General features: G+C 38.2%; 1 protein-coding gene across 3 annotated transcripts in view; it reads right to left on the minus strand.

Annotated features, from left to right (window-relative positions):
• Window positions 1–980: 980 nt before the first annotated feature.
• The window catches only part of LOC105504521 (cytochrome b5 type B), a 42,144-nt gene continuing 31,008 nt past the window's right edge, over window positions 981–12,116 (minus strand). The window contains exons 4-6 of one of the 3 annotated variants that reach the window (XM_011931980.1): window positions 9,756–9,883; window positions 6,963–6,991; window positions 1,153–3,214 (exon numbers count right to left, since the gene is read on the minus strand). In XM_011931980.1, coding sequence (XP_011787370.1) covers window positions 3,183–3,214; window positions 6,963–6,991; window positions 9,756–9,883 — 189 coding nt within the window. In that variant the 3' untranslated portion in view covers window positions 1,153–3,182. Of the gene's footprint in view, window positions 3,215–6,962; window positions 6,992–9,755; window positions 9,884–12,116 lie in introns of all 3 variants that reach the window. The other 2 variants (XM_011931982.1, XM_011931981.1) reach the window with 2 other exon arrangements.

Below are 12,116 nucleotides of genomic sequence, written 5' to 3' on the forward strand. Positions count from 1 at the left end.
TAAGTAATGATACTTAAGGCCTGTAAAGCATTTTTCATTGTCCCACATTGCAGCTAAATGAGTATAAACGCGACAGTGTTCTGATTTCACAACATATGCATTTATGACAACTGCTAAAAGAACTTTACAGGCTCAAAAGATAGGTTCCAAGGGATTTTTGTTTTTGCTTAAGCAGTCTTGAGGAGGGCTAAACACAAGATAAACTTTGACCCCACCACTCTGTTATCTTGACAAATGTGGAAGTCATTTGGAAACCAAAACCAATTGCTGAGTAGGGGCTGGGGAATTTTGGTGTCATTTCAAACTAGTCTCTCCTGAGGCAGGTTTAAACCCTGACTCTCAGACCGGGGCAACACCCTCTATTTTGGTGGCATGAAACTTCTCTCACCTCCTCCTTCGTGTCCAGCAGCCACGATGTGTACAGTCCAGTTTGCAGCAGCAGCAGCAGTTAGTCTTCCTCAGGAATAAACAACCAAACACCCCAGAGACCAGCTCCAGGTGGCACTGTCAGCCAATGGGGATTGGCTCCACTTGCTCTCCAGAGGATTTTCACCACCTATCCATGGCAAGACTGTTTCGTGAATTCAAGTCTACTTCCTTAAAGAAAAGTCCTTTTGGATGGATCTGGCTAGTGTGCTATATTACTTTACTGTTTAGAACAACCTCCGCAAACTCTCATGCAAGATTTACCTTTCACCTGGCTGTTTTTGTATACAACAGAATAATAGTAAATGGACCCCCAAGTGGTTTTCCTAATACAAAGTGACATCACATCAGCAGTAGCTCAGAAGCAGCCCTGGGTACTGCAGGGATTTCATGGGTGGAAGAGACAAAGTCTAATTAGCTTTTCCTCTGGCTCTCAGTAAAAACAAGTCCAGATGTAAACAGGAAAAGAAAACCAATATGAAGTAGAAAAACATACCTTTTGCACTGGCATTTACTTTAAAAATAACAAAAACACCAATTTTACTTAAGATGGTAGTTCTTTAACACTGCTTATAAGCCAGATGTTTTTCATTCAATTTTGGACATTGCCAACACACTTTTACAACTGATTCAAGTTATCTTCAGGCTTGGCTTTAGATTGAATGTTCCCTTTCAAGCTCCTCAATACTCCTCTGTTCTTTACTTTTACCCCAATGTACTCCAATAATCACATAATTTATTTATTACAGGCAATCATATACCAATCCTTCCTTGCCTTTAAATAGAGAAGCATCAAGTCATACCACTTTTGTTAAATAATAACCAAGGTTTTTTATCAATATTGTCTTAAAAGTAGCATCTTCTAATGCATACGAACATTTTTCTAAAGATAAAAGTTTTACTAAACCCATATCCCTGACAGTAAAACTCAGCCAGAAATCACCTAAAATTACTCCCAAATATATCCAAGTGTGCAAGTACAAGGTTAATATTATTTTGATGAATTCTGTATTCATTCAACCACTAAATCACAGGATACAAGACCTGGGTTGAACTTTTTCTTAAATAGTTTGCATGGGCAGTCCCTGGTTTGCTGGGCAGTTTCCTGTCTCATCAAATCCCTGGCAAGCTGGGAGGGAGGAAGGAGATGCTGAGCAGCCTCTATGGTCCTTCTTGAACCAAGCTGCTCCCTGCCGGATATGACAATGGCTCAGAAGCAGACTAGCAATTCTCAAAGGACAGGGAGAAAAATCACCAGAGTTGCTGGCAGAAAACAGCCAGTGTTCTATTTATTTCCTCAGGTGCTTCCATGGGGAAAAAAATAAAAGTCTAATATGCCAGAGAAATCATCACTGAACCAATAAGACACAGTAACATAATTCTAGTAACCTACTTCTCAATGAACACACATCAGAGAAAAAAACTGCCAGTATTTTATTCTCATGGAAAAACAGAACAAACCCACAAGTTGGAGTCATGGAGGTAAAATACAGAAGAAATGGAAAACAGGCTCTTGTCATGAACTCTCACTTTCAAATACCATTTTATATGGAAGTTACTTTACTTGGGGGCAAACAGAAGGCCATGCTGGAGTCTCTTACTTTTGGAAAATGGAGAATCAAAAATTTGCTAATCAACAAACAAAATAGGAGGGAAAATCCTTGGTAAAGCTCTACAGACATAATTATACATTTATATTTTACCAATAAAAGATAGCTAGGGTAGAAAAAACAGATGGTTAGAAACTGGTGCCAAACCAAAGTGAAAGCTTTGGTGCTTTTTCTAAACTCCTATCCTGAAGCAGTGGTTTTCAATATTTTTCTGAAGAAAGATAACTCTGAATTCACCAGGGTTCTATCACCCCAATTCATCCCTCCCTCTCCGGCCCCAAGACATAAAAGGGCCATGTAGTTTTTTTGTCCAGCACCACTTGGGAAGGGGCTGGGCTCAGGGGGTGGGAAGAGCTACCTGCTGCCCTAGCTTGAAAGGAAGGAGGAGGTGGCCACACCATTCCTTGTAGTTTTATCATGCACATAAAAGGAACAAAAATCATTTGGCAGTTTTAAGTTTAATAGGTGCATACCTTTACTTCAGGAATTAAACCCCTTATGATAAATAACAGAATTAAATCAGATTTTTTTTAAAAAAACAGGTAAGGGTCTCGCTATGTTGCCCAGGCTGGTCTCGAACTCTTGGCCTCAAGCAATCTTCCCACCTTGGCCTCCCAAAGTGCTAGGATTACAGGCCTGAGCCACCGCACCTAGCCCTAAATCAGAATTTTTTTAAAAAAATTTACTTAAAAGAAAAATGAAAAAATAAAAGTTTCAACACTAGACTGCTGCCCTGTTAAGAATGTCTAATGTGCAATCAAAGTATTGGAAAGCAGGCATTTTTACGAAAGAGCAATGTCACTATAACTTATGAACAGGAAGTTTTGAAATATAAGGGTACTCATGGAAACCAGTGAAGAAGGGAAACACCAGCAATCAACAGTGAGCAGGTACTTTGGGAGTAAGGCTCTGAGAGATGGAGGACGCTGGTCCCAGATCTGAGGCAGATGCCTGGTCAATCGTCTCGACTCCAAGGGGGAAGAATGCAACTGGCAGGATTCGAGGAGAGGGCACTTCTGCAGCCCCCAAGCAAGTCTCTAGTTTTCACCCCAAAATGGATGCACTTTCCAACTTCAGCAAGGCCTCCTCAGGAGGATTTGCTTTCTGATGTGTAGTAGCGGTACAAGAAACCTAAGAGAACAGCACCTATGATGGGTAAAATCCAGTATGACCAGCAACTAGGAGGAGGGGGAGAAAGCAATAAAATTGTTAATATTTTAAGACAAATGTTCACTATCTTTCAGCTTTCACATGTTTTTATATGGGCAAGGAGTTTTTACTTTGGGAAATTTAACTGCTTTTATCACAAAGTAGTTGGGGAAAAAATATTTGGATTAGAGTGACAATATTACAAAGTAATTTTTTAAAAGGTTAAAAACAACCAATAGTATGATATCAAATAAGATGCCTTTACATGCCTTTGTATGTGTTTCTACAAAGTCATATAGTGGTTATTTCTGAGTTAGGGATTATGGATACTCTCACATTGTCTTCTTTGTGCTTTTGCTTTTCACGTATTCTGCAATTAACATTTTTAAACAGGAAAAAACACCATTATGTAAGTGACATTCCATATATGTATTTAAAAAAAATCCATCCCAATATAAATTCGGAAGTAATCATATCTAATATAACTACCAGAAATATCCTACCTGCTTCATAAGTATTTTAAAAATTTAATCCTTACAACACCCTATGAAATACAGTTATTATTCTCATCTCATACAAGAGAAACATAAGCTTTGCACCCCAAATCCCAAAGCTAGTAAGGGAGTTGGACAGTGTGATTCCAAACCCATCCTCTTAATCCCTAGTTAAGTTTGGACACTAATAAGGATACACATACACAGAAAGTATATACAGTTCTAATAGGGTAAAGTAAACGGCAGCTTCAAAAGTACGGCAAGAGACTTTCCTTAGGAGCTTCAGAACAGTCATCATTCTCCTTAACATAATAATTCTTTAACAGAACTTATTAGCACACTAGTTTTAAAGTATAATTCTTCCATGATCCAAATGACCCGGCTGCCCCTCTACTTAAGACATATGAGTCTTGGTATTAAAAGGTTTTGAAGTCAATAAAACGAGCCGAAGTTCATAAGAAAAATGATTCTTTGCCTAAACATGCCTAGCACTCTGTATGCTTACGTATGGCAAACAGCTACGCTGGACTAGTTTGGAATGTCAGCCAGGTAGCTTTGTTTAAAATACCAAGCAATATTGCATGTATAACAGCAATATGCACTGGGAACTCTGAAGTAATCTCCCGATAAGAGTAATGAATTCAGACTCCTTTAAGAGCAATCACAAAAGCCTAAAGAATCCAAAAGTAGGATCCTTGAGAAAACACTGAAGAAGAAAATTTGTCTTTTTTTTTTGAGATAGAGTCTCGCTCTATCGCCCAGGCTGGAGTGCAACGGCGCGATATTGGCTCACTGCAAGCTACGCCTCCCGGGTTCACGCCATTCTCCTGCCTCAGCCGTGGATCCGCCCGCCTAGGCCTCCCAAAGTGCTGGGATTACAGGCATGAGCCACTGTGCCCGGCCAGAAAATTTCTTTAGTACAAAAGACTGAGAATGGCTGACACCAATACTCACATAATCTTTCCTAATACTTAACTGCGACTGAGGAGAGAACCAGACGAAACACATTTATACTGCATCACAGGAGAGTCAGGTTCAACAATAACTTCCTGTCGTAAGACAGACTTTTCTTCTTGGAGATTCATCCAGATTACTACATGTTTGTGATTCATTTATTTTTATTGTTTTGTAGTATTCCATTGTATGAATATACCACAGTTTATTAGGGTTGTTTCTGATGTTTTAATATCTCGAATAATGCTGCTGTGAACATTCTTGTACATATTTCTGGGTGTACCTGTGCACACATTTCTATCAAGTATATCATTAGAAATGGAATTGCTGGGTCAAAAGTTAATTCATCCTGTCAAATTTGCTAGATAATGCCAACCTGCTTTCCAAAATGATTATATTCATTTACATTACCCTAGGAGTGTTTTTAAGAGTCGGGGGATAAACTTTCCAACCAACTCTTATTTGCAAAATTTTTAATTTTTACCAATCCGGTTAGGTATGAAATATACCTATGATTTTAATTCACATATCACTAATGATGAATGAGATTAAACCTCATTTCCATATGTTTACATTTGTGTTTCCTTTTCTGTAAAGTGTTTACGTCTTTTTCTCATATTCTTTTTTTTTTTTTTTTTTGAGATGGAGTCTTGCTCATCGCCCAGGCTGGAGTGCGATGGCGCCATCTCGGCTCACTGCAAGCTCCGCCTCCCGGGTTCACGCCATTCTCCTGTCTCAGCCTCCCGAGTAGCTGGGACTACAGGCGCCCGCCACCACCCCCAGGTAATTTTTTGTATTTTTAGCAGAGACGGGGTTTCACCGTGTTAGCCAGGATGGTCTCGACCTCCCAAAGTACTGGGATTACAGGCGTGAGCTACCGTGCCCAGCCCTTTTCTTCATATTCTACTGAGGTTTTAAAAAACTGATTTCGGCCGGGCGCGGTGGCTCAAGCCTGTAATCCCAGCACTTTGGGAGGCCGAGACGGGCGGATCACGAGGTCAGGAGATCGAGACCATCCTGGCTAACACGGTGAAACCCCGTCTCTACTAAAAATACAAAAACAAATAAAAAATAAAAATAAAAAAAAATAAAAAACTGATTTGTAGGGATTCTTTATATCTTCTGCCTGATAATTCTTAATCAGTTTTATGTTTAGCATAAGTCTAAGTTTTATAGCATAAGCATAAGGTTTTTTTTGAAGATGGAGTTTCGTTCTCTTTGCCCAGGCTGGAGTGCAACGGCACGATCTTGGCTCACTGCAACCTCCGCCTCCCAGGTTCAAGCGATTCTCCTGCCTTGGCCTCCCAAATAGCTGGGACTATAGGCACGCACCACCATGCCCAGCTAATTTTGTATTTTTAGTAGAGATGGGGTTTCACCATGTTGTCCAGGCTGGTCTCGAACTCCTGACCTCATGATCCACCTGCCTCAGCCTCCCAAAGTGCTAGGGTTACAAGCGTGAGCCACTGCACCCCGCCCTGCATAAGCATAAGTTTTATGTTTAAAATCTGCAATTTTGTGGCTTGTATTTTCAAAATTTTATGCAGCATTTTGTTGACCCTAAGCCCTCAATATTAAGGAAACTAAATTTACTAATAGTTTGTACTTTTTTATACTGTGTCCATTACCTCAAATAATAGATCTGATATTTTACAGGAAAAAAAAAGACATATTTTCTTTCTCTGAAATACTTCGAGATGTCCAAAAGATAGAATGGCTAGCTCTATATAATCTCCACAAATATATTGTACAGGCCAAGGATTCCACAGTCATTTTAGATAGAGGCACTTAAGGGAAAGCAATTTATAACTTTCAGAGCTAATACTAGTGAATTACTAATATTAATGCCAAGGAATATATTTTAAGTAAACCTGAGAAAATCCAAATTCCTAAATATGACTACAGTGTTTTTTTCTTCTGTAAAATGTAATAATGGCACCTATCTTACAGAGTGGTTGTGAGAAGTAAATGAGATTAAGTTTTAAGTAGAATAGTGTAGCTGGTTTGAACTGCAGAGACTGAAGGCTGAACCACTAGTAGCTACCTGTCCACGCATACTGGCCTCTTACCGAGTGTGATTCCAATTTGTGTCACAATAAGATTAAAAAATTACTCAAGGCATGAACTTTTTAGATTATTCAAAACGGCTAAAACTGCAAAAGCTAATTTTGCTAATGTCAAGGAACAACTGAATTTGCAGTGATTTGGGCCAAAAAAGAATTAGTTGTCAAGCTGCACTCGTAAGTTATGTTACATACATATACTTACAGAAGAGTCTCTTGCCAGACATTACCTTGAACATAAGGAAATCTGTTAAGGGGATACTAACCTTTTGCATGTATCATGTTTTGAAGGGTCCTGAAAATGACACATATTCAAAAATAACAAAAAGAAACAAGATTAACATAGCACATATACATTTTCTTGAATAGCTACATAAACCCTGTAACTGATACCAGAACTTCACTTTTCATGCATTTTGGTGTTTACAAATATATAATCAATGGATGGACTGGGAATTTTATTTCTGATAACATACTGGCACTTTGCTAGGTTCCTTCCTACTGAAGAATCACTAATGAAAGCATAGAAATGACCTAAACTTTTTTAGATGTTAAAAAATGTTAATGATACAAACTATATTGAAATGGACTACTTTGTGGTGATGATGATGTGCCTGGTTCAGCTGGGCTTGCCACTGGCAGTAGCTAACATCATACTTTCTAAAAACCTTTTTAAAGCCCAAAAAGCTCTTCTAACACGTAGATCAACTGTGAAATCCTCTAGATCATACAGGTGATTGCTTTGTGGATCACAAAAATATACTGGTTCACTCTTTGAAATCATAATAATTATGAAGGGAGACCTTAGAATTGATTTCACAATGAAAAGAGAAAAAATGGAGTCAAAGGAAAGAAAATGACAAAATAACCTTAAAAAACAAATCTTAGCAATAAAAGGTACTGAAGTATTGATATCTGCTACAACCTTCAGAGCATTATACTAAGTGAAAGAAAGCAGACACAAAAGACTACATATTATATAAATCTGCTTTATAAAATGTTCAGAATAGGACAATCAATAGAGGTAGAAGTAGATTAGTGGTTGCCTCGGGCTGGCATGAGGACGAGTTGTAGGGAAATGGAAAATGACTGCTAATGAGTGTGGGGTTCCTTCTTGGAGTCAGGAAATTGTTCTCAAATAGACTGCACAGCTTTGTAAATACACTGAAAACCATTGACTTGTACATTTTAAATAGGTGAACTGTATGGTATGTGAATTGTATCACAATAAGGCTGTTATTAAAATTTTTTTACTCAATTTAAGTATCAAATGAGGTACTGATTCCATTAATCAGCTGTATAGTACAAAAGGCCTGCTAACTTACTGCCAGAGGACAATAAGACTTTTAGCATAGGTTACTGCTGCCCAAAATATCATCTTTGCAAAATGTAGAAGTATTTCACGGTATGAACATGGAATATTAGCTCTGCTTAACCACCGTTTTCAATAATCTCCAAGAATTTCCAGAAACCAATCACATTGGCCCCGATATACTTTAGAGCAGTCCATGAAATGAGTTTTAATTTCACATATATCCAAAACACTGCCATGCAAATGAATACATGCCCCAAACCTGAAAGAAATTAGCCTGTAGACAAGAATAATGTCAAATGAAAGGTTTTAAAGAAACCATACTAACATACTACTACACTTCTTTAAGACTTTAATGATTATTGTTATCTGGGACATTTCAGCTAGTCTAGTAAGGATCTGATTAATTAAAATGAGTTACAGGTCAGTCTTTGAAAAATACAACAAATGTTACTATCTACTTTACAGATTCAGAAGGTGGGAGTGGTAGCAATGGTAGTATGTGTATCAAGTTAATTTATAATGTTGCCTTTTAAAATAAATATTCTACCACAGTAGCTGAGAAATAATTGAATTCTATCAAGAAAATGTTCATGGTCTTTTATGCTTTAGCTACATAAATACCAATGATTTATAGACAAAAAATGTAGTTACTATTTTTAAAAGGGATAATTTGAAAGGCTTATATGAGAGCATCACAGCATAATATATGTATTATGATGCTTAATCTATAATTAGAGTAAAATCATATACTTCATATAAACAGATTCTCTAGATTTCAAAGCTTTTAGCCTCTTTTACAATCAAAAGCCCTGGATGTCTGCTAAGTAGGGTGAGCCTTAGAAAAAGGTAATAAGCAACTGAAGAAAGAGAACAGAGACAGCCAAAACCGTGCTATGGTGAAATGTAAGAATTTCTAAACAATAAATAATTTAAAACATATGGTGTTCTTTGAACTAAGTACTGCAAAATAGGCCTGTTTTAAGATCAATCCATCCCTGGGGCCGAAAAAAAAAAAAAAAAGACCAAGTTGTTTAACTCATTAAAGGAAAGAGAAGAGAAAGAGGCATACACTCCCTCTAGGATACTGACAGCCAAGTAGATGCAAACCATAGTGACCCCACTGTTAATCAAATACATAATAATCAAAGAGATGTTGAAGGCACAGCTCTTAGCAGCCAAGACTCTCAGCCAAATTTGGAAATAAGCCAAATTGGTTATTTTAAACTGAAATGAAAAAAAGTTTTATTAACACATAACCTCCCTTCCCTAGGCACAGCTCCCCCCAATCTTCATTTCCACAGTTAAGCACTGGGCTAAATCTAATGGATGCTTAAGGGAAATTTTTACAGTTTATAGTTGACTTTAATCTATCCCTTCAGGTATTGAGGCATATCTACCTGGTTATGTCCATGCTCTCAACCTTTGGCATGGAAAGTAATAATTGCAACACTATGACTTTAGTTACAAGAGCGAATCAAATCCACAGTTCTTCCAGCATAACCCCTACCAAGCAATTAATATGCATGCTTCTTTTTCTTCAAAAAGCTTAGAATACACTGGCAAACAACAAAATTGCTGTGAGTTTTGGTATTATAGGTTCTAAAAAAAAAACTGCTGTTAAGTCTACTCTGACTTTAGCTCAAAACTCATGGAAATTAACTGTTTAAATAAAACTGGTTCCTCAAGTTCAAGGTTCATTAAGGCTTTACTTCCCCACTAAAATAAGTAAGTAAGGGCTAGGCACTTTGGTTCACACCTATAATCCCAACACTTTGGGAAGGCTGAGGCAGGAGGATCGCCTGAGCCCAGTTCAAGCTTGTAGCGAGCTAGGATTGTGCCACTGTACTCCAGCCTGGGGGACAGAGCAAAACCCTGTCTCAAAAATAAATAAATAAATAAGTATATTTATATACATATAAACACTAAAGACAGACTTTTTAGGGAAAAAGGAAATATTTTGTAATACCTTAATAGAATTTTTATAAAGCTGCTCATAACTAAAATTGTATCTAATATCTTCAAGCTCAATGTTATAAATCAGTTTCCTAATTTGTAAAATGAAAGGCTCAAATAAATGTGAATTCTAAAGTCATATTCAATTATCTCAACACAATTTTCTAAGCCAAGGACATTGTGGTGAAACCTACAGGAGCAGGCTTCTAAAGGGTAGAGAGAAGAAAACACCATTCTCTCACATCTAGGAAGACTGAAGAAGCACTACCATAGGTAGATTTTTCTCTCTTCCACCAGCTACATGAAGGAGTGATTTCCCAGATATTCATCCGAGAGTATCGCGTCAGTGCACCATAAGCATTGACCCAATTTGTTAAGATTAAGAGAATGACAAAGAGGCCGGGCGTGGTGGCTTACGCCTGTAATCCCAGCACTTTAGGAGGCCAATGTGGGCGGATCATAAGGTCAGGAGATTGAGATCGTCCTGGCCAACATAGTGAAACCCCCTGTCTACCAAAAATACAAAAATTAGCTGGGTGTGGCAGCGCATGCCTGTAATCCCAGCTACTTGGGAGGCCAAGGCAGGAGAATTGCTTGAACCCAGGAGGCAGAGGTTGCAACAAGCCGAGATAGGGCCACTGCACTTCAGCCTGGTGACAGAGTGAGATTCCACTAAAAAAAAAAAAGAATGACAAAGAAATGTCACAACTGGCAACCACATGGAAAGGATGTGGGGGTCAATGGGGGTGGATTTCATGATGAACTTTGTTTATGAGAAAACATGAGAGAAGAGCACACACTTAAGGAATGGAGTATACTTTGTCATCAGGACATAAATGTAGGAAAGAATGAACCAGAATCATGATTATGATGCATTAAGACAGACAGGGCAGCCGAACACAGTGGCTCATGCCTGTAATCCCAGCACTCTGGGAGGTCAAGACAGGCGGATCACGACATCAGGAGATCGAGACCATCCTGGCTAACACGGTGAAACCCCATCTCTACTAAAAATACAAAAAAATTAGCTGGGCATGGTGGCATGCACCTGTAGTCCCAGCTACTTGGGAGGCCGAGGCAGGAGAATAGCTTGAACCCGAGAGGCAGAGGTTGCAGTGAGCCAAGATGACACCACTGCACTCCAGCCTGGGCAACAGAGCGACACTCCGTCTCAAAAACAAAAACAAAAAAACAAAAAAACAACAACAGGGCATTATACTTTCAACCTATACAGCTTACATTTAGGCTTTCAAAAGCTTAAAAGGAAAATATGAAGTATATATAAAGATCTTATGTTTTAATTCCTACATTGCTATTCCAAGAGGATTCTAAGTAGTTAAAATTGGAAAAAGCAGATTTTAAGCCACAGGACACCTTTGGCAAATTTAATGGGTATTTAGGTGGCCTGGTAAAGATTGTGTAGCTTTGAATTTGGAACACTTTGGTACCTCTGTAGCCAGTAACTTATGAAAAACAAGTTGGGAACTTCTGGCTTCAAATTCTAAACTGGAAAGGATTTTCCCCCCATAATACCATGGACCTTACAGCATGAGCTACCACTATATGAATTTTAACATTAGGTTCATTTTACCACCTAAAATGTTTGAGTACTGAAGGTATATGATTTCAGCATTTTATAGTCCCAACTATGACACAGTCACGTGGTATGGATCTTGAGGACAGCCTTCTCATCAAGCTCCAATATATTAAAATATACAAGTCAATAAGAACCATTTCTTTCTGGATATGAATATAATTTAACAATTACTGCCTTGCAAAGCATGTAATCCTAGAGTAGAACGGTTATATTAAAAAATTTCCCTGTAGATATGGCAAAATTCAAAGATGGAAAAACAGCTCCTAAAACAAACTGCTGTAAACTCTCTTAAGAACTCATTGTGATAAAATATGTAACACCTCACTCAAGAAAAAAAAAACTAACACATTCACAGGATGATCTCTATTGGGACTTAAGAAGTGAAAAATTTAACATTGGAGGACTGATTTGAAAAGAATGTTTTGGCCGGGCCGGTGGCTCAAGCCTGTAATCCCAGCACTTTGGGAGGCCGAGGCGGGTAGATCACTAGGTCAGGAGATCGAGACCATCCTGGCTAACATGGTGAAACCCCATCTCTACTAAAAATACAAAAAA

The sequence above is a fragment of the Colobus angolensis genome, unplaced genomic scaffold (assembly GCF_000951035.1).
Source record: "Colobus angolensis palliatus isolate OR3802 unplaced genomic scaffold, Cang.pa_1.0 Scaffold93, whole genome shotgun sequence".
NCBI classification, from domain to species: Eukaryota; Metazoa; Chordata; class Mammalia; order Primates; family Cercopithecidae; genus Colobus; species Colobus angolensis.